The sequence below is a fragment of the Halichoerus grypus genome, chromosome 8 (genome assembly GCF_964656455.1).
Source record: "Halichoerus grypus chromosome 8, mHalGry1.hap1.1, whole genome shotgun sequence".
Taxonomy (NCBI): domain Eukaryota; kingdom Metazoa; phylum Chordata; class Mammalia; order Carnivora; family Phocidae; genus Halichoerus; species Halichoerus grypus.
This window is the reverse complement of record NC_135719.1, coordinates 47,913,960-47,936,825: the sequence shown is the minus strand read 5'-3', so window position 1 is coordinate 47,936,825 and position 22,866 is coordinate 47,913,960. Positions and strand designations below refer to the sequence as shown.

General features: G+C 47.1%; 1 protein-coding gene and 1 long non-coding RNA gene across 3 annotated transcripts in view; one reads left to right on the top strand and one right to left on the bottom strand.

Moving 5' to 3' along the window:
* MAP2K1 (mitogen-activated protein kinase kinase 1) overlaps positions 1 to 22,866 on the top strand; it is a 78,921-nt gene that overhangs the window by 47,508 nt on the left and 8,547 nt on the right. For both annotated transcript variants that reach the window (XM_036087093.2, XM_078079170.1), the window contains exons 4-5: positions 1,367 to 1,444; positions 2,231 to 2,282. In XM_036087093.2, coding sequence (XP_035942986.1) covers positions 1,367 to 1,444; positions 2,231 to 2,282 — 130 coding nt within the window. The remainder of the gene's footprint in view (positions 1 to 1,366; positions 1,445 to 2,230; positions 2,283 to 22,866) is intronic.
* Positions 16,851 to 19,818, bottom strand: LOC118532469 (uncharacterized). The gene is made up of 4 exons (XR_004915730.2): positions 19,294 to 19,818; positions 18,631 to 18,790; positions 18,157 to 18,213; positions 16,851 to 17,003 (listed from the first exon to the last, which is right to left on the bottom strand). It is a non-coding gene; the product is annotated as an uncharacterized LOC118532469 (long non-coding RNA).

The window sequence follows — 22,866 nt, the reverse complement described above, 5'->3', positions numbered from 1 at the left end:
TCACCTTGTTTGTATCCTTTGGATAAACACCTAGTAGTGCAATTGCTAGGTCATAGGGTAGCTCTATTTTTTACTTTTTGAGGAACCTCCATACTGTTTTCCAGAGTGGCTACACCAGTTTATATTCCCACCAACAGTGTAAGGGGGTTCCCCTTTCTCTGCATCCTTGCCAACATCTGTTGTTTCCTGACTTGTTAATTTTAGCCAACAAATGCCATTTTATAAAGTGAAGTCAGAATTACTTCTCTCTTCTGCATGTGTAACACTTTTCTTAAGAATTTATTCTGTTTTGTTATATTAGGAATTGTATATTTACCCTCCTAGTTTGTACATTTATTTTTTAAAAGATTTTATTTATTTATTTATTTGAGAGAGAGTGAGTGAGAGAGCATGAGCGGGGGGAGGGAGGGTGGGGAAAAGGGGCAGAAGGAGAGGGAGAAGCATACTCCCCACTGAGCAGGGAGCCCGATGTGGGGCTCAATCCCAGGACCTGGGATCATAACCTGAGCTGAAGGCAGATGCTTAACCAACTGAACCACCCAGGTGCCCCTGCACATTTATTGAGGTGGGAACTAGGTCTTTTTTTGTATCTCTTTCCTCCATAGAACCTAACACACTTCGTGACACTTGGTAGGATTTGTGGAATGAATTATTGCTTTCTGTGACATTTTTTCTTTTGATTTTATTAACTATGATTTTTTAGGATAATACCAAATACAAGTTGTGACTTATATGCTGGTGATAAAATGGCTGACATTTAGCGAGCATTTACTGTGGGCTAGACGTTGTCCTGAGTGCTTTATGTGTATTAGCTTGTTTAATACTTATAGTAGCCCTATGATTATTATAGTAGCCTTAAAATATCACCCCCATTTTACAAGTTGTGAGTGACATGGTCAAAGTTCCCTTGATAGTGAGCGGCAGAGTTGGTGGGATGTGAATTTAGACAGTTTGCCTCTAGAGCCTCTGGTCTTAACCATATACTGTTCTGTCAGTTCAGCACAAACCTTTTTTTTAAAGATTTTATTTTTAAGTAATCTCTGCACCCAATGTGGGGCTCGAACTCACAACTCCAAGATCAAGAGTCATGTCTTCTACCGACCGAGTCAGCCAAGAGCCCCAGCAAAGCTTTTTTTGATTCCTGAATTGGTAGTTCATTTAACAGTTATTCATATGATTTGAGTTTTTGGTTATTTCATCCCTCCCACAATGTTTTGCATTTCTGTCTTTGAGGTCTGGAACAAATCAAACGGTACCCTTCCAGGGGGATTTGCCACGCATGAGATACACTTCCCTGCTGAAGTTTAACACTAGAAAGAATAGTTAGAAACACTGTCACTAAATGGGCTGGTTTTCTTTTTCTTAGGATGGGGGTTCCTTGGATCAAGTTCTGAAGAAAGCTGGAAGAATTCCTGAGCAAATTTTAGGAAAAGTTAGCATTGCTGTGAGTATATTGTGCAATTTTTCTTCCAAGCCCCCTCATTGAGAAGTTAATGAGTTGGCAGGAAATGGACAAGGGAGGAAGATAATTAAGTCAATCAAGGGAAAGTTTATAAGAAAAGTAGGGTCTTTGCGCTAGAATTTTCTGTGTCTAGATTCTAGATACAATATTCTCTCTCTCTTTCTCGTCAGAACTAGAAAAGTAACTTTTTTTTTATATTAAAATCTGTGTCTGCAGAAATAGGACAGGGTGTCCAAAAGAATTCCCATTTGTGGCATGAGAAAGCCTCTTTTTATATTGCAGCTTTAGAAAACAAATTCAAGCACAGGGGTTTTTAAAGTTGTCTAAACTTGCAATAATCAGTGTTGCTTAAAGTAACTGTATACTGTGTAAAAAGGATGGTTTCTTTTTTTTTTAAGAATTTTTTATTTATTCATTTGAGACAGAGAGATAGAGAGAGAGAGAGAGAGAGAGAGTAGGAGCAGTGGGGAGAGGCAGAGGCAGAGGGAGAAGCAGACTCCCCGCCGAGCAGGGAGCCTGATGTGGGGCTCGATCCCAGGACCCGGAGATCATGACCCGAGCCGAAGGCAGACGCTTAATGACTGAGCCACCCAGGCGCCCCAAAAAGATGGTTTCTTGATAAGACAGGTTAAAAACCAAATAAAAAATAAGGGAAGAAGGCAAATTTGTGATGTTAGATGAAATATTTTCTAGATCATTTTAGAATACAGAGGCTGACTAACCACCATCATTTCAGTTTCCCATCTTGTGACATTGTCTTTCCTCTAGGTAATAAAAGGTCTGACATACCTGAGGGAGAAGCACAAGATAATGCACAGAGGTAAGAAGTTACTTGCTAGTTACTATGTTTTGAATTTTAGCTGAAATTGAAAAGTTGTTGCATTCTCTTTTGTGTTTGTTTCAGTGTAAAAGCCATTGAATAGTGTTTTTAATCTTCATAACAAGTCTTTGACTAGTTAGTTATTTAGTTTGAAGTAAGCTTTACGTCCAGCATGGGCCTTGAACTCAAGACCCTGAGATCAAAAGTTGCATGCTCTGCTGACATGCAGTCTCTCGACATTCCAGTAGGTGTGGAGGGATATCTCATTGTGATCTGAATTTACATCTCCCTAATGACTAATAATGTTCAATGTCTTTTCATGTGCTTATATGCCACCCATATATCTTTATTAGTAAGGCATCTGTTCAAAGGTTTACCCATTTTCCCAATTGGGTTATCTTTTTATTATTGATTTTTAAGAGGTCTTTATATATTCTAGACAGTGCTACTTGACAGATAAATGTTTTGCCAATATTTTCTCTTAGTCTGTGGCTTGCCTTTTCATTTTTGTATCTTTTGAAAAGCAAATGTTTTTTATTTAGATGAAGTTCAATTTCTTGATTTTTTTTCCTTTAGACTTTGTTGTGCCTTTTGTGTCCCATTTAAAAACCCTTTGCTGAAGCAGAGGTCACTGAGATAGTCTGTTTTCATTCAGAAGTTTTACAGCTTTAATTCATACAGTTAGACCTATGATCCCCTGAGAGTTCATTTTTCTTTGTGGTATGAGATAAGAGTAAGGGTTCATTTTTGGGCAAATGGATGTACAACTGTTACAACATTTGTTGACAAGTTATTCTTCCTCTATCGAACTACCTTGGAATCTTTGTCAGAAATCAACTGACTATATAGGTAAATATCTATTTCTGAATTCTTTTCTGTTCGATCTATTATGTTTAACTTCACACCAACACAACACTACCGATTATCACAGTGATAGCTTTATAGTAAATCTGGAAATCAGGTAGTCTAAGTGCCCCAACTTTGTTTTTCTTCAAAGCTGTTTTTGGCTGTTCTAGGTCCTTTGGCATTTCCATGTATATTTTAGATATAATTTGTCAATTCTACAAAAAAAGGTTATTGGGATTTTCAGTGGGATGGCCTTCAATCTACAGATCAATTAAAGCAAAACCGACACCTTAACAACCCTGATGGTGGTGGTTGCATAACATGAATGTATTTACTGCCAGAACTGTATGCTTAAAAACAGTTAAAATGGTAAATTTTATGTTATGCATATTTTTTATAGTGTTTGAAAAAAAATACCAATTTTAGCAATGTATCACCTAATCTACAGTGGCTCCTAAGCTGGCCAGTTGATTTCATCAGCCCACCTGACTCCTCCTCAGCCCTCCCTCCTCATACCTGTCACCATTAACACACTGTGGCTGAGTGGACGTGGTTCACAGCCCTGTGTTCTCCATTTTTCTGTCCTCTGGCTTCTTAAGCTTTTTTTTTTTCTTAATAAACTTTATTGAGGCATAATTTATATACCATAAAATACAGCCACTTTAGTGGAAGGTTTGATGTTTGATGTTTGATAAATCCATGCATGCTTCTAGTACCATGATTAAGATAGAACATTTCCACCACCCCAGAAGTACCCTTGCACTTCTGATGTTCATTTCTCCTTAGACCCTCAGGCAACCACTGGTGTACTTTCTATCACTATAGATTTGTTTTTACTTTCTCTATTTTATATAGATGGAAATAGTTTGTACTGTTTTTTAAGATTTTATTTATTTGAGAGAGAGAGGGAGGGAGAGAGCACAAGGGGTGGGGGGCTGCAGAGGGACAAGCAGACTCCTTGCTGTGAGCACGGAGCCTGATGGAGGGCTCCATCCCAGGACCCTAGGATCATGACCCGAGTTGAAGACAGATGCTTAACTGACTGAGCCACCCAGGCGCCCCCTGTGTGCTTCTGTTTATATAATTCTAGAAATTACAAACTGATCTGTAGTGATGAAGTGGAAACCAGTGGTTGCCTGGGGAGTGAGGGAAGGGGGGAAGGGAAGAATTAGAGGGGGCATAAGAAAACTTTTGGGGGTAATATGTTTATAATCTTGATTGTGGTGATGATCACATATATATATTCGTCAAATGATACACTTTAAGTATATGGGGTTTATTGTGTGAAAATTATATACCAATAGGGGTGCCTGGGTGGCTCAGTCAGTTAAGCGTCCGATTCTTGGTTTCAGCTCCGGTCATGATCTCAGGGTCATGGGTGGGATTGAGCCCCGTTTCAGGCTCTGAGCTCAGTAGGGAGTCTGCTTGAGATTCTCTCTCTCTCTCCCTCTGCCCCTCCGGGCTTGTTCTCTCTCTCTCTCTCAAGTAAGTAAATAAATCTTAAAGAGAAAATTATATACTAATAAAGCTGTAAAAAAGCAAAAAAAAAAAAAAAGTGAAGTTGCTGAAAATAGTGATAAAGCAAGTTTCTTAAAAGCAGCCAGGGAGGGGCACCTGGGTGGCTCAGTCGTTAAGCGTCTGCCTTCGGCTCAGATCATGATCCCAGGGTCCTGGGATCGAGCCCCGCATCGGGCTCCCTGCTTGGCGGGAGGCCTGCTTCTCCCTCTCCTCCTGCTTGTGTTCCCTCTCTCACTGTGTCTCTCTCTGTCAAATTAATAAATAAAATCTTTAAAAAAAAAAAAAAAACAGCCAGGGAAAGGGACAACCACTTTGAAAGAGAGTTTGGTAGTTTCTCTTAAAATTAAAACATACAACCAATCCATCAGCCCCATATCTCAATATTGACTTAGGAGAAATGAATACATTTGTCCACATAAAGACTTGTGCACAAATATTCATAGCATCTTTATTCACAGTAGACCCAAACTAGAACAAACAAAATATTCATCACCAGATGAGTGAATAAACAAATTTTGATATATTTAAACAACAGAATGCAACTCAACAATAAAAATGAACAAACTGTGTTGATACAGCTTGGATGAATCTCAAAAACATTATGCTGAATAAAGGAAGCCCTAGACAAAAGAATATATACTGTAGGATTCCACGTATATGACTGTCTAGGACAGATGTAATTAATCCACAGTAACATAGTAATCAAGTAGATTAGTGGTTGCCTGAGGGTGTTGGGGGCTGGAGTGGGGATCACTTTCAAAGGATATGAGGGAACTTCCTGGAGTAATGAAAATATTAAATCTTGATTTTGGTGGTGGGTTCACAGGGGTATACTGTATTCACAACGCATCAAACTATACACTTAAAATGCAAAACTGTAGAAAGCTTCCTACTTTCTAACTGCACTAGCTACCATTTTGTCCTTTTTCTAGTGATAATTAAGAAAAGTATCAATAAGGAGGTACAGTATGACTTGTGTGGGAAACAGTTTTCCAGCAGTATATGGACCTTGATCTGTTTTTTTTTTTCCCCCCCTCCAGACCTCTGAGTTCCAGGATAGAATATTCTAGTGTACTTATTTCTAGGAAATAGGAGTAGCTGAAAGGAGAGGAGAAATAAACATTTCTTGAGCATAGAGCTGTGTTTGAGGGCTGCAAATGACATAAATCTCACTTAGCGGGACCCATGAGGGACCATCAGTGTTGTAGAAGGATCTGGTGGAGGAAAGTCATTGTATCTATAAAATAGAGTCCTCTTCCTAGGTTGCTGTGAGGATTTAGGAAATTATATATGGAAAGCAACTAGCAAAATGGCTTGCATAAAGAGGGGCCGCCCTAACAAATGTGAATTGCCTTCCTTCTGCCTTTATGTAGTTTGTGAAGAAATGAAGACCCAGTGAGACTGAATTCCTTTTATGAGCTGGACCTTTGTGTGCTGCTTGCTTTTGCTCTTATTACTGCCTTTCCTGGGAATGCTTACTTCCCACCCCCACCCCCTCCCTCATACTCATACCTTTTCTAGGCTAAGTCTGCTCATCTTTTTAAGTATAGCCCTGAGGCTTGGGAATCTGCCAGTTAAGTTCAAATCTTAAGTCTCTTACAAACAGGGTGGATAAACTCTGAGTTATTTATTCACCTGTAAAGTGAGGAGAGTTCATGCCAAAGGGCAGTAATTGCAAATTACACACATATTTTGTATATTTGTGAGGATTAAAAGGGCGGCCTCACATAAATCATTAATAAATAATGTTACTGTTTAGCTTAGTTATATTGTTACTATAGTAATAGTGTGACTGTTTAGTTCAGACATCTCTTCCAAGAAGCGTTCCCATGAACCAACCCCTTCCCAAAGCAGATGAAGTGCTTTGCATCTGTATTCCTTTGGCACAGTGTCCATCCCTTTCTTACTGTAATAAATAATGACTGTTTATCGAGGGCCTGTGAGGCACCATGTGCTGTATTATGTGCTTTAGCTACTTTTCTCATTTATTGGTCACCCCGACCTTGTGCTAGGTCTCTTTTGCCTACTTATTACCGATGTGGAAACTGCGGCTCAGAGTTTGTTTTTCTCTCACTTGCCTGTGGTATCTTCAAGTCAGGAGCCATGTCTCCTTCATCTCTGCATCCCCAGCCCCTAACATGACAGCAGACAATGGCTCGCCCTTGAAGGGTTGTTAAATGGGTGGATGTGTGATTAACTTGTGCCAGAACACACAGGAATCAACAGTGAACCCGGGCCAAGAAGCCGTGTCTCCTGCTCCTAACACAGTCATTAGTCTAGGCCTGTGTTTTTCTCTTCCCCCTGCCTTCCATGTACCTACCGTGCGCTGTGTGTTTGATGGAGAGCTCTGACTGACTTCTGTTCCGGAGAGAGGAAAGTTTCAGCTCATTCTTGGAATAACCAACTTGCTTTTCCCTTTTGCCTGGTGCTGCCCCACTTTCTCAGGAATTTCTTTTCTGGCTCCACCAATTACTGTTCTTTGGCATGAAGAGCTGCTCTGTGAGCCAGATGGGTCTCTGGACAGATATCTTCGGTGGAGAGTTCATTCCTTGCCCAGCCAAGAAGGGGAAGTCACTGGGACTTCTGCTGCAATGAGCCGTGTGCACACGCAGCTTGGCCTGACTGCTCCGCGGTTCAGACTCCCGCTGTCATTCGTCTTTTCCAGAAGCCCCGAAGGAATTCACTGGGAGGCCTGGGCTGTGGAATGGTCTTCTTGCACAATGTGATTCCTGAGCAAGAAGAACAATGAGTGGATGATTCCTGGAAACCTGAGTTAGGGTGACAGTGGGACAGTCAGTCTCCCTGCCTCTGTCTTTAGGCTTCCTTGCTGCCAGTAAGTTTTTCCTCTGGTCTAAATACATTCTTTCCTGATGGAATTTAAACTCTGTTTCTTCTCGTTGTGTCCTTGAGGAGAAATGGGGAAGAATGAAGAGGCTTTTTCTCTGCCTCACATTTTTCTTTATTCCTACTTGTTGATAACTGATTTACTGGTGATAACTTAGTGATTATTTCAGCGAGCTTTCACTGTGGAATACACCAGCCCAGCACTTAGTAGTTTGTTTTTATTTTTTAATTTTAAATGTTTCATTTATTTGTCAGAGAGAGATAGCACAAGCAGGGGAGCTGCAGGCAGAAGGAGAGGGAGAAGCAGGTTCCCCGCTGAGCAGGGAGCCCGATGCGGGACTTGATCCCAGGACCCCGGGATTGTGACCTGAGCTGAAGGCAGACATTTAACCAACTGAGCCACCCAGATATCCCAGCACTTAGTAGTTTAAAAACAGTAGTGTTAAGGGGTGCCTGGGGGCTCAGTCGGTTGCATATGTGATTCTTGGTTTTGGTTCAGATCATGATGTCACGGGTTGTGAGATCGAGCCCCATGTCGGGCCCCATGCTCAGCGAGGAGTCTGCTCAAGATTCTCTGTCTCTCTGCCCCTCCCCCTGCTTGCTCTCTCTCAAATATCTTTAAAAAAAAAAAAACAAAAGAGAAAAACAGCAGTGTATTACTTTCTATAATTTTGTGGGTTGGTTGGGCCTCTTTCCTCATGTTTTCACTCATCCTCTGACATGGTAACGCCCTGGTTTCTTTCCACAATGGTCTTGGGGTTGAAACTGCTACTGAAGTAGTAGGAGGGGTAACTCTAATCAAGCACCATTGAAACCTCTGCTTCCAACAGGTTCGTTAATGTCCTGTTGGCTAAAAAAAAAAAAAAAAAAGTCATGTGATCAAGTCAGGACTTAAAACGTAGAGGGATAGATTCTATGTCGTTGGGAGCAGCTACAAAATATTATGGCCACAGTTTTTTCACTCTACCCTGGTGACAAAAGTTCAGTGTTTGAATTCTGACTATGCTATTTAATGTGAAACCTTGGGCAAGTTATTTAACTTCTCCAAGCCTCAGGGAAATGGAGAAAATAGTCTACCTACAGGGCTGTGAGGATTGAGACAATACCTACAAAGCACTTAAAATAGTGCTTGACCGACATAGTCGACATATATGTTACTGCGCTTAGCAGATGAATTAGTAGGTTTTTATGATTGCCAGATGCTGGTTTAAGCATCTCAAAACTTTTTTTTTTTCTTAAGGATTTTTATTTATTTGTCAGCACAAGCAGGAGGAGTGGCAGGCAGAGGGAGAATTAGGCTTCCCGCGGAGCAGAGAGCCCGATGCGGGACTCGATCCCAGGACCCTGGGATCATGACCTGAGCCAAAGGCAGACGCTTAACCGACTGAGCCACCCAGGCGTCCCAGCATCTCAAAACTCTTAAACGTTTTGAGATCCTGGGAAAGTTCAGAGAATTTTTTGAAGAGCTGGACCCACACACTTGAGTGGGGCAGGAACCAGGGCTACTCTGGTTGGGAGGCTGGGTTTCATCAGCAGAAAAGCAACTGCCCTCAGTCCCCAGCTAGCTTCCACGGTTGCTGCTGCTGGTCCCATTCGGCCTTCTTAGCCTCATGGTGGGTGTGGGAATAATGTCAGTAATGTAAAATGAAGCACACTTGTACTTACCAATTGCTTTTTCATTGAGAGGAAGAGCTATACTGGTAGTTGAAGGGGGGGTGGGGGACGACTGTTTCTCCAGCTAGGTAGCAGTCTCTTGAAAGTTTTTCATTTATCTTTAGTCGACCCGGTGAGTTGAAGGACCCTTGGTCCTAGTGAGATACCCTGCCTGGGGCATGCATGTGGCTAGTTTTCCTACATTTCTGATGTGTCCATGCTGGGTGCGAACCAGGTTCTCACCCTCATTCCTGACATGATGTGTCTTTGCTGCCACAGAGTGGGACTCCGTGGGCAGGACTAGTACAGCTGATATTCCCAGTGTCTGAAGTGATGGCTAGCTCTTCTGGACTCTTCATCTGCAGGGCACCAGTTCGCTCTGATCCTGTAGCTGGGGTGCAGGGGTACAAGAGCACCGGGCTCTGGGGGTTCCAAACAGACCAGGTTTGGCCACTGGCTGCTGACAAAATCCAAAGGCAGAGAGAGGACTGGTGGTGAAAAAAGAAAGGAATTTATTCCATTGAGGCCGACACCAGGAATATGGTGGACTGGTGTCTCCAAAGTGCTGAAAACACTTTCAGGTGGGGTTTTTTTTTTTTTAAGATTTTATTTATTTATTTATTTGAGAGAGAGTGAGAGAGAGAGAGAAGAGAGCGAGCGCACACAAGCCAAGGGGAGCGGCAAAGGGAGAAGCAGAGCAGGGAGCCCGATGTGGGGCTCGATCCAAGGACCCTGAGATCATGACCTGAGCCAAAGGCAGACGCTTAACTGACTGAGCCACCCAGGTACCCCACTTTCAGGTTTATTAAAGGAAAATGTGGGACAAAGGTTGGTGGGTACGTGCAGGTGGGCAGTAAAGGTCAGATCATTGTCTTGGGGCCACACAGGGTCTTGCTGGCGTCAGGGCAGTCCCTATTGCTTGAGGGGATAGTTCCCATCACAGGATGCTTTGCCCTCCAGGTCTTCTGCCTGAGTTAGAAGATGAGCTGGAAAGAAGAACTTACTCAGAAAGAACAGAGTGAGGTCGAGGAGGTAGTTGAGGTCCTCTGTCAGTCTGTCCTGGTGTTGTGAAGACATCGTATTCTCTTTCCCTTGGGTGTTCAAAGGGCGAAGCAGCCTGTGTGGCTCAGCCTGGTGTGTGTGGTTTGTGGGCTGTTGATCAGGGACTGGGTGTTAGATATGTGAGCCCCCTGGGACTTAAGTTGTGTCTGGAATCTCTGGGTAACGTTCTGGTGTCTAGTCATGGGTAGGCATGTGCTCATGTTCCTCCATGTTTATTTGCCCTTCTCCCTCACCGTTGCTTCCCCCATCCAAGGAAAGTAGTATTTGTATAATATTCATAGAATACCTACCAAGTGCAAGGTACTGAGTGCATCACTACAGAGGGCATGAAGATGGCTCAGAAATGAATTGCGTCCTCCAGGAGCTTGGAGTGTAACGGGAAAAGTGACTCTAAATACATGGTGGAACACAGCCAGTGTCATTTTTTATGCATGAATCGCTACCCTGCCAACTTTCAAATAGAATTTGATGTGATATAATTAGTCAGGATTCTTTGGTTGTGTAAGAAATCCAGTGCAAGATTACTTAATCAAAAGAGGGCATGTAATGGCGTGGGTCACCTGTTGGAAGGCAGGGATGAATATGGGGTTGAAATGACAGTCTCAGGACCCTGTTACCTCTCGGCCTTAGTCCTCCTGCTGTGGGCCTCCTTTACAGTCCGAGTCTTTTCACTGGGAGCAGCATGGACCCCACCAGCCCCGGGCCTTAGTGCTCTGTGCCAGAGAAAGCTCTGCCCACTCTCCCGCAGGCTTGAGTCACTGACTGGCTGCGGTTGGAGTGCCCGCCCACTTCTGAGCCAATCACTGTGTTCCAGGGCCTAGCGTGGTCTGGTTGGCCGTCTGGGATTATAAGCCCGCCCCCTGGCGGGATGGAGGGGCTTCTTGGTTGACTCCCTAGCAGAAACACTTGTTGGGAGGAGCATACCCCAAAAGAGAAGAGGGGTTTTATTACTAGAGGGTGGGGAGGAGGAACAGATGCTGAAAGCTAGCAAATTAGGAAGAAAAATTATTTTTCACTACAAATACAATTAAGCACTGGGTCAGAAAGACAAAAAACTGTTAACAGATCAAAACAATAATTAAACATTTAAGCAGAGGTGGGCAGACTGGTGGCCCACAGGCCACATATGGTCTACTGCCTATTTTTGTAGGGCCTGCAAGCCAAGAATTGTTTTTTCAGAATTTTGTGACATGTGATAATTGTGTGAAATTCAAATTTCAGTGTCCATAATGAAGTTTTGTTGGAACATAGCGTGCTTATTTAAGTGTTTTCCGTGACGGTTTTTGTGCTATAATGGCAAAGGTGAGTGGTTGCTTGTGAAAGAGACCATATGGCCCTCAGAGCCTAAAAATATTTGCTCTGTGGTCTTTTACAGAAAAAGCTTCCTAACTATTGAGTTTTAAGGGGAAGACGAATTCCCCAACTGAGGAAACTTTAGAATTTAAGCACAAGATTCAGCTCTAAGGTTTTCAGCTTTGAGTTCTTGGTGAAAACATGATGGACGGCATGGGTAGGAGAGAGGGTTTTTTCCCTGATCCTGAAGCTCTGAAGGGATTTAAGCACAATGGTTTTGAGGTGGTCTTTCCACTCCCTGTAGAAGGAGCTCCTAGGTCTGGTGCATCTAAAGCTGATTCACTTGGTTAGGCTATGAGTGCCAGGGTGGGAGGTGGGGGTCCTAAGGGTGCAGCTCTGATTTGCGTTGCCACCTGTCGTTCTTCTTAGCCCACTCCACTAACGAGGTCTTATTTTGATCAAGACTCCGAAGAAACATTATGTAAGTTAAATTGATAGACAGCTCATACAACTTAGCCCATAAATTGTTTCTGCCTTGGAGTTGCTGGCTGGTGAAGATCAGTAAATGCCAAGAATAGTTTTAAAAGTTGCCTCAACGCGTTTTTCTTTTCCTTCTGTCAGATGGGGCAGTGTGGCCTGCCTGGTCGTTACACGTGCGGTGTTGGATGAGTAGCCGGGGCTCGCCGCACCCTGGCACAGCCAGTCTCGATTTCTGACGGGATGCAGGGCCCACGGCTCTCTTCAGAGCCAGAGTAGCTTGTACCGGGGGCCGTCCTGCAAGGAGGGCAGTCTGGGAAAGTTCCTTATTGCCTGGGGAGCTGTCAGGTCCCAGTGAGAGTTAAGGCTTCTGCCGAGACTCTGGGAATGTTTTTGGATCCCAGTCCCTGGGGACAGCTCGTCGTGGGTGTGCTAGCTACAGCCTCCGGAGGAACCGTGTCCTCAGCCAGGGTTAAGGTTTAGGCCCCTGACATCTTCCTCTTGCCGTCGGCACCGATAGGCAAGATCGGAAGTGGCCCAAGTGTGCTTTTGGTTTGTTGTTTTACAAGCTCTTCGTGGCAGACTCACCTGTGGTGAGTTTCTGAATGGCTTCTTCTGTGACCCTTGCAAGACACTGTCCTACCTGCTGGGCCTTTTCTTGTGTCCTGCCAGGCTTCCCTGAGCGGAAAGTCACGGTGGCCCCTGAGGCTGCACACAGGGTTCTGTCCTGACTGCAGTCCCTCCATCTGTAGGCTGCCCCGGGGGCGTCTGGGAGGCGGCCGGGCTGCACTGCTGCTGCCTTTGCCCGCCAGTCTTATCCACCTGACAGCCTCAGCGGGGGCAGTGAATTTACAGGAAAAACCGATTCCTTTGAACTCTGTCTGGACTGCTCCACCTTACAGATGGAGAGGAACAGAGAGTGGCTAATTAGTAGCTAGCATCCAGTAAGCTGGTCTCTTGGTGAGAAATGTGAGTCACGTTCTCTCTAGAATTACCTCAGCTGCTAGACCCACAGCGATGGATCGTGGTTCCAGATGAGTGTCTCTTAGCTCTTCAAGCGAGGCAGATGGGCCGTCGGAGGAGGGAGAGTGCTTCCTCAGTCCCCTTAGGGAAGCACTGTGGAGGGGGTGTAATTGGCACTGAGCTCTGCAGCACAGGGAGACGTTATAAAGGAGTCTCAGGTAGAGCGGAACACAGGAATGGTGGCGCAGAGGCAGAAAACACAGGAAATAGCAAGTCGTTTGGGTTGTCTAGGTTCCTGACGGTGAGTGGTGGGAGTCCAGTAAGGAATGCTTGAAGCACTTGAGGGGAGTCTTTCAAGGTCCTGCTCAGGAGCTGGACCCTATCATAGACAGCGGGGAACAAAGGAGGACTCCTACACGGGGAAGTAAGGTGAGCTCTTTTTTGAAGAAGAGGGCCCTGGCTGCTGTGGTTAAGATGAGCCGGGGCGGGGGGGGGGGGGGTGGCGAGGTCAGTTAGGAGGCCATTGCCATGGTCCAGTAAGAGAGCGAGGGTCTGAGTCAGGAGAGTAGCTTGGGGCGGGGGAGCAGGTATGGGAGAGGTGGTCAGGGTTTATTCTGGGAAGCCCCTGGAGAGCAAAGGGCAGGTGCCGGTGCATTCAGATGGGGAGGGGAAGGGACCCTTCGTGACCCTTCCGTGACCCTTCCCCAGCTGGCTATGGTGCCAGGGAGCATGAGGCCCAAGCTTGTGCCTCAAGGCTGGACCTGGTCCCTCCAGGAAAGGCCTGAGAGGTAATCCTGGGAGAGCTGTGTCACGTCCCTTATCACGTCACAAAGCCTCGTTTCTAAGGGAAACCTGGGGCTCTCCTCAGTTACAGGTAACTTCTCGAGGAGGACCATGGACCCAGGAGAGCATGTTTGATTCAGAAGTCTGGTGACCAAGCAAGGAGCCGATGTCATTACCCGTCACCCAAGATGGAGCCCAGCTTATGATGCCCAGCACTGCAGAGTGACCACATGGTCTAGTGGTGCATCTCAGCATGAGGCTGGGAACCAGCATGAGGCTTGATAGCACCAAATTAATGAGAAACAGGTGTGGTGGGGTTTTCTGTTTCCATTGGAAACAGCACATTTCAGAGTTTATCATTGGAGATAAATGTCTCCTGCCTGTGAAGTGCGTGCGGTGCTGTCTTTGGATGGTGGTGGCAGGCACTGAGTCCCTCTTTCTCTCTCATCCTGGCTGCCCACAGAACCTTATAGAAAGTTCCCAACAGCTCAGCCATTGGCTCCCTGAGGGGTCCTGTCAGAGTCACCATCTCTGAGCCTCACCTTCCCCCTTCATGTAGGGCTAATCTCTTCCTTCTCCATCTCCTGGCACTGTCCTCAGGATCAGAGGAAACCCTAGGAGCACGTGTGTGTAACATTTTGCCTCGAGGTTGTGGCCTTTAAAAGTCCACTGAACATATAATGCTGGGCTCCTAAGAAGCTTCTAGTCCTAAGTTGTAGTTAGTGAGTGGTAGAGCCAGGATTCAAACCAGCTCTGCCTAACTCCAAAGTTGGTGGTGCCATTTCCACGCCATACTCTACGCCTACTTAATAGTGTAATTTTTGACACCAGTTGATAAGAACCAGTGGATATTAGGATTCTTGCTGATTAGTGAACACTAATTAGCTCCAACAGTAAAAGAACCAAACCCCAGGGAGGATGAGAATGCAGCTGTCCTGAGGGATAATGGTTTCCAGGGCCTCAAATGTCATTAGCTGTTATATTTCAATTGAGATGTATGTGTAAAAGATGCCCTTAGCGCTCTCATTGGCTTCTCTTCCGATGGCGACTTTATTCTGTCCTTTTGGCTGACGACTGTGGGAAGCATTGTCTCTGGCTTTTGTCTGATTATCAGGGAGGGAAGAGCCCCTCGCCCTCTGTTACAAAATCCTGAGGGAGGACCATTGGCCTGCTATGGGTCATGTGCCCGGACCTGCTGGGATCACCTTGGTGGGGGATGGGGGACAGTGAGTGGCCTGCCCTGTGTCAGGGCCCGGGGTCAGCGTTTTCTGTGGTGGCCGCCTGGAGCCGTTGGCTGGCGAGAGGGAGGAGCACTTCTCCCAAAGAAGAGTGTGTGGTGTGGGGAGGGCTCTGCTCAGGAGCCTCCACAAACACATCCCGTCCATCTGGCTCACATTTGTCCTTAAATCAGCAAACACACTCTGCTAAGTGCCCTTTTTTAGGGGCCTGTCCCAAGTTAAGCTAGAAATGACTGATGAGTGGCCTCTTTACCTCCTTTCCAGACTTCTCTGGTGCATGATGTGGACTTGTGACAGGCACAAATGGTCATGCCTTACTTTGGTGGAGTTTGGGCCACCCTAAATACAGTGATGTTACTAGAAATTCTCTCTCACTTGGCATTTAAAAATGAACAGATCTCCGGCTCTCTACCTTTCCTTTTTCCAATGTCTTTTCTCCCCCTCTCCTGCTGCTGAGCAAAATTAGCCTTCAGCAGGTCAGAACAGGTTTTTAAGCTAATTTCCCTTTCTTGAATTGTGGATGAGAAGTATCCAAATTAGGCAGCATTGTTTTCTTGCCTGCAGGTGGGTGATTGGCTTTGTGATAGACCACAGATTTGCTGTCCTCTGAATTAGCCTGCAGCCTGCAAAGGGAAATGTGTGCTTGAAGGCAGTTTCATCTATTTATCTATCTATCTATCTATCTTCCTTCCTTCCTTCTTTCCTTCCTTCCTTCCTTCCTTCCTTCTTCTTCTTCTTTTTTTTTTTTAAAGATTTTATGTATTTATTTGAGAGAGAGAGAGCACGTGTGCACAAGCAAGGGGAGCAGGAGAGGCAGAGGGAGAAGCAGGCTCCCTGCTGCTGGAGCCTGAGCAAGGAGCACGAGCCAGGAGCTTGATGTGAGGTTCAATTCTGGGACTCCAGGATCATGACTTGAGCGGAAGGCAGACGCTTAACCGACTGAGCCACCCAGGCACCCGGAGGCGGTTTCTTTTAATGGAGAAGTTACTTTGTGATCTTTGGCAAGGGACATCTATTTCCTTAATTCCTGATTTCTGTGTCTGTAAAATGGGGCTGCTCTGTCAAATATTATTAGGGGGTCATTGAAAATGAGAGACCAAGAGCCAGGACGCATCAGCTTTTCCCATGACTGCCCCTTTTTCTTTTCCTTTTGCTTTCTCCCCCCCCCCCACACACACACTCTTGAGTGTGACCCCTATACCTTTTGCTGTGGCTTTTGTTACATCCTGTTTTAAAAATGTTGACCATTTCTTAGAATGGCATGTACTAATGAAAACCAAATTCTGAAAAAGAAAAATGCACTCTGAGTGCTCCCAGTAGTGTCTCGTTTAATTGTTAGCATTTGCGTGCCTTTTGGGTCTAGATGAAAATTGAATTTGCAGAAAGGGGTGCACAAAGGTAGAAAATGAAAGCATTTCAAAACCAATGAATCTTGGGAGGGGAGAAAAAAAATTAAATTGAACTTGGTGGCCTTGGTTGTAAGAAGTGGAGAGAGAAAAGTAGCTGCTTGTTAGGACCTGGCCCGCGTGCTCCGAAAGCTCCCTGGTTGAACTCTGTTATGCAGAAGGGGTGGGAAGCAGCCTCTGGTCCCCCGCCGGCAAATATCTGCAGGTGGGACAGTGCTCTGGAGCTGAGAAGGAAGCACTCACTCACAGGAGCAGAGAAGCCTTTTCTCTCACAACCGGACTTAAAGGATTTGTCTATCCCAAGTCAGATCCTGTTCCCAGATAAAGCTTGTTACGTCTATGATGTGAGTGACCCTCTTCCCCAACCACAACTTTAAAAAAAATTGAGATATGATTGACCTATAACATTGTGTTAGTTTCAGGCATACGGCATGCTGATTTGACAGATTTATCTGTTGGGAAATGATCACCACAATAAGCTTAGCTAATATCCATCACCACGTGATTACATTTATTTTTCTTGTGATGAGAACTTTTAAGATGTCCTTGCAGGGGCGCCTGTGTGGCTCGGTCAGTAGAGCATGCAAGTCTTGATCTTGGGGTTGTGAGTTTGAGCCCTAGGTTGGGTGGAGAGGGTTCTTAAAAAAAAAAAAAAAAAAAGAGAAAAAAGTTGTACTCTCTTAGCAACTTTCAAATACGTACAATCCAGTATTGTTAACTATAGTCGCCATGTTGTACGTTACATCCCAGGAATATTTTATCTTAGAACTGGAAGTTTGTACCTTCTGACCACCGTCACCTGCAACTGAATAATGGCTTTTCTGAAACTTTGGAGTACAGTTCACCATTTGCCCTGTCATCTAGGCTCTGAATAATCAAGAGCCTGAGTACTGCTGTCGCCTCTGCCATTAGCTCCATGTGTAATCTTGACAGACGTCTCCCTGACTCTGGGCCTCAGTGTTTCTCATCCGTACACGGGGGTGTGTGGTGCTTCCTTCTCACCATTGTGAGGATTAAAGAGGCCTGTGTATTTAAAAGGCCTGGCATAGGAGGTCCTTGTTGAACCAGGGCTGTTGTGGTGTCTTCCCAGGCCGGCGGACTCGCCTGCGCCATCCCCCCACCCTCACCTTGCAGCTGCATCCGTTCTCCTTCGCTGGGGGAAGGCAGCGAGGGGGCAAAGCTGTGCTCTTGGGGAAGGTTGGGTGGGAGGGAGAAGGAGGTAACAGTTCATGGCTAACTGAAGGGCTTGGGATTTTCTCTGAATGTTAATTATCTTTGCTGTTTAATTGGCTCCCTGAGGTCATGGATAAGGTAACTGGAGGTGGCTCTGTGGAGACCATTATTTGACATACCAGGGTCGGCCACCTTTCCCTTCTATTCACCTTTAGAGAAGGGTTAATAGGGATCTACCAGGGTTGCTAAGAAGAGGTCATTTGAGGCCTAAAGTCACCATTTAAAAATCTTATTTGCCTCTGTTTCTTTAACCTTTGACTCACTCACTTATCCAGAGTTGTCTCACTTTTGGATTTAGCCTTTGTCACAGATGAGCCAGAGTCTGGCTTCCAGGTGTCATTCAGCTTGCTCCTCTGGGGCCTTCATTTCTTTTCTCTTCCTCCTGTTTCTCCTGTGCTCCCCAGTCCCTCCCCTGCCCCTCTGCCCTCTGTTCCTCCATGCCCCATCTCCTTCCATCTTGCGCCCCCATAGGGAATGCAACTTCCTGTAATATTCTTCTCTGCCAAACAGAAGGAGGTTACACTCGAATACAGTACCCTTTGGGGGGCTGACACTCACCTTGCTTCATCTGCCTGCGAAGACCTTGTCCACTAGTCAGGCTGGCATTGAGCCTGGCTGGTTGGAAGAATTCAGAGTTACCAGTCCACAGTGCCCTGAGCATCGCTCTCCCTTTGCCCTTACCATCATACCCACATGCACATTTTCTTGTTACTTTTCGGGTTCTGTCTCCGCTAGTGGTGATCGCCTTGAGGACACAGGCGGGAACTGGTCGTTTTTACTCGCAGCTCACTTGTAAGTGTTTATAGAATAAACAAATGACCCACTGAATTATTTAATCCAAACCCTTTGTTTTCCAGGAGTAGAGAATGCTCAGAAATTAAGTTAAAATCATGTGTTCTTGGGGGAAGAATTAGAAGGTTTTACACAGTGGTTATTTCTGGGGTAGAAAATAGGAGTGAAGAAAATACTTCATCCACTTAGTTTTTTCATAAAACCTCCTTGTTTGTTTTTGAAGAAGGAGGGCTTACTCACTGTTGCGGGGGCTGAGCAGGATCCGGGCCCCAAACCTTCGCCTCTCAGGTTTCCAGGGGAAGCTTGTCAGCCTGGGGGCCTTGTGGATGCTGGATACTTCTTTCAGAGTGCAGCCTAGCCCACCAGGTCCTGGAGCTCCTCCCAGCCTCACTCTCTTGATCTTGAGGGGGAGAGAAAGGGAACCCAAGGCCTAAAGAAGGCCTTGGGAGGTAGAGGGGGCCTGGGCCTGTGATTTGAACAGTGGTTGAGGTTGCCCCTGGGAAAGCTGTGGGAGGAAACCTGCTTAAACAAACCTCCCAGGGCTCTAGGAGCAGGGCAGGTTCCCAAGTGTGTAGGGGCGCAGAAGAACTTGCACCTGGAAGTTGAGGTGAGGGTGAGTGGGAGAGGCGCACGGTTCACGGGCGGGGGTGAGCACGGTTAGAGGGGCTGGCCTGAGCTGGGCGAGGTGGCCCCTGTGGGGCCGGGTCACAGCAGGAAGCTGGAGGGGCAAGGCTGGAGCAGTGGCAGGCTGGGAAAGGCAGGCCGAGAGGCAGGGGCTGTCCCGCCCGAGGAGGAGGGAGACGGTGAGCATGGGGCAGAGGAGGGAGGGTGGTGATTGTGGAGAGCAAAGGTGGGATGCTGGCAGGCGCAGAAGCAGTCTCTCCGGACTTGTGTGACGCGTACCTCTTCTGCCCCCAGAGAAGAGCCTGATTGGGCTGGGGCCGCCAGGGGGAAGCGTGCCCCGGCCTGGTGGCCCAGCCGCTCGCTCTGGAGTTGAGTGATTTAGAGGCCCAGGTCTGCAAGCAGCTTCTTGTCCGCCCTTCCAGGTCACCGAGAGGGACCGTGTGCGGTGTGGGTGGCTCCCAGGGTGTGGTCCAGGCAGGGGAAACTCCTCAGGGTTTCCCTCTGCTCCTCGGACCCATCCCCTGTGGTCTCTGCAGCCTCCCAGGCAGCGTTGTTCCCTGGCGGTGGGGGAGGCCGGAGCCGAGAGCCAGGGGTGGAGGAAAGTGCTGTTACGTAAGATTGGAGAAAAAGAGGCTTGCTTGCCATGGGAATAGAAATCAGATCCAAGCAGTGACAGAGGCTGTGTGGCCACTCCTGAGCAGCAGCCTGGAGAGAAGCCTCTGAGCCCACAGAGGGAGGAAAACCGGGTGGGGGCGCCTGGGTGGCTCACATGGTTAAGCGTCTGCGTTCGACTTGGGTCGTGGTCCCAGGGTCCTGGGATCGAGCCCCGTGTCGGGCTCCCTGCTTTGCAGGGAGCCTGCTTCTCCCTCCCCCCTCTGCTGCTCCCCCTGCTTGTGCTCTCTCTCTCTCAAATAAATAAATAAAATCTTAAAAAAAAAAAAAAGAAAAAAGAAAAAGAAAACCCGGGTGGGGGCGGGGGTGGAGGTGGGGGCTGCTCTCTGTTGGGGAGGGAGAAAGCAGGGGTCTGGTGCTGTGAACTGCTCATTGTGGAGGGCGGCCTGTGAAAGAATCTGTTGGCCCTGTAACGGGGTGTGCCGTGTGCTGTGTAAATGCCCACCGCGCACCAGGTCGGCCCTGGCCACCATCGGGCGAGGTCACAAGCGCTGTGACCGTCACCACCGCCTCACTGACCGTCACTGACCGGCGGGCCGGCGCTAGGGCCGCAGAGGGGCTGGCTCCAGGCTGTAGGTGGAACAGGCAGCAGGGCAGGGATTTGAAAACAGGTCTCTTTAGCCAGGGCTGCCCTTTTGCTTGAGAACAGGGCCTAAGCAGCCGTGGGCACGTTGGGAGGTGAGGGAGGCCTCGGCTTGGTGGTCCAGGCACAGGGGTGAAGGGCCGGGCATTGGGTGGCAAGTGTTGGAAGGTGTGCTGTGTGCTCTCCGAGCTCTGGCCTGCCGCTTGGCGGCTCCTGCTGCCTCCTGAACACTAACCTCTGGGGTCAGGCGTCTGTCCTGTTGGAGGAGGGCCACGATCCCGTGCGGATGGGGACCAGTCGCTCCTCGGCGGCAAGTGTTTGTCGGGGCCTGTCCTAATTGTAGGTGTGGGGAAGAAACCGAAGCCAAGTCAGTCCCTGACGTCCTGAGGTTGCCGATCTCCCCGTGTGTTTGAAGTGATTCCACAGGCGGCTGCATGACAGGAAGTGGCTGAGGGGAGCAGAGTTGGGTCATGTGGCAGGGGGGTGGGTGGGGAGAGGACAGGCCTAGGTATCAGAGAAGGTCTGACTTCTGGTTCCAGCTGCACCCAGTTTTTGCTGTGTGCCCTGGGACAAGTTCCTAGACCATTCTGGGCCTTAGACTGAAGGGGAGGAACCAGATTCCCTCTAAGGTGACTTCTGATGCTGGCGTTCTAGAAATCTATATGTAGGAGACACAGGGAGGGGGCCAAGGGGTTGGGAAAGGTCTTGTGTCCTGTGCCATGATGAGGGCTGGGTCTTGGGAAGATCACCCCAGTGGCTCTGAGTGCTCGTGTGTGGACACGGTGAGTTCAGAGCCGTTCCTTCACAAGGGTTGTGGAGCCTCCCGGCTGACAGTGGTGAGGCCGCGGCCGGCAGCCGGCAGCCCCGCCCTGGTGGAACTCCTGGGGGTGCAGGGAGGCTTGAGCTGGCTGAGCGCTGTGCTTACGACTGGACCCATCCCCTCGGGAACGAGGGGTGAGGTGGGAGGGGCAAGGGAAGGACTTACTGGGATACAAGAGGGTATTTTGTTTGTTTGTTTTTTTCTACTTTACCCTTGGAAAGATACTTACATAGACTTGTTAGAATCTGTTTAAGGATAAATACAAGCAAGGATATATCATTGTGCTTTGCAGATACTGCATTTTTTTTTTTTTTAATACACAAATTGACGGTTTGCATCAGTCCCGTGTTGAGCAAGTCTGTACCATTTTTCCAACAGCATTTGCTCACTTCATGTCTCTGGGTCACATTTTGGTAATTCTTGAATTTTTTTTTTTTTTTAAGATTTTATTTATTTATCCATGAGAGACAGAGAGAGGCAGAGGCAGAGGGAGAAGCAGGCTCCCCAAGGAGCAGGGAGCCCAATGGCGGGACTTGATCCCAGGACCCTGGGATCATGACCTGAGCCGAAGGCAGACGCTTAACCATCTGAGCCACCCAGGCTCCCCCCCCCCCCAGTTCTTGAATTTTTCAAACTTTTTCATTATTATATTTGTTATGGTGATCTGTGATCAGTGATTATGCCTTGCCGAAAGCTCAGGTTAACCGTGGTTAGCATTTTTAGCAATAAAGTATTTTTAAATTCAGGTATGTACATCTTTTTTTTTAGACAATGCTGCTGTATACTTACTAGACTACCGTCTAGTGTAAACATAACTTTTAAAAAAAATACTTATTTGACAGAGAGTGAGTGAGCATGAGTGGAGGGGTGGGGAGCAGGAGTGGGAGAAGCAGACTCCCTCCCGAGCATGGATTTCCCCCGATTGGGGCTTGATCCCAGGACCCTGAGATCATGACTTGAGCTGAAGTCAGTTGCTTAACCAGCTGAGACACACAGGTGTCCCAACATAAGTTTTATATGTACCAGAAACCCCCCAAAATTCATTTGACTCTCTTTATTGTGATACTTTATTGCGGTGGTCTGGAACCGAACCTGCCAGATCTCCGAGGTGGGCCTGTAAATGCATTCATCTGAGAGTACTGAAGGGAAAAATAATAAAATGGGAATAGTGGTTCTGGTAGTTTTGACTTAACGGGGATTTGGTTTTTTCCTCTAATTCTCCAGATACTCTATAATAGTGTCTTTCTTACTTCTGTCAAAGACTGCCTGTCCGGTTTATGCTTTGCCCCTGGGTATGGCCTGCTTATAGAGTGAGTCTCATTGCTGATGTCTGCCCACAGATCCCTGGCCTGGGGACTTTTACCGAGTCCCAGCCTCATTTCCCCACCTGTAAATGAGAACACTTGACCCTGCTCTGCCCACTTTACAGGGGAAACGGGGGAAGAAAACATTTGGAAGTTCACCTCCCTCTGCAAAGGGAAGGGCAGGTGAACTAGTAGTGAGGGGGCAGCTGGGTGGGAAGTGGGGGGGGCCCAAGTGCAGGGGAGGGGTCGGGGCTGGTTCTGGGGGTACTGCCTTGCCTGGCCCCGGCAGGGCCACCAGGGGCTCTTCTGGACTGACAGCTGGCTGCACCTGTGGAGGCTGTTTGGGAAATGACTTCCGAGAAAGTCAATCATAAGGCACCTCCCAGCCTCTGCCACGCATATTCAGAAAGCCCACAATGCTCCATGCTTGGTATCAAGGCCAAGAATCGAAATTCCTGCCCCCCATCTCTCTG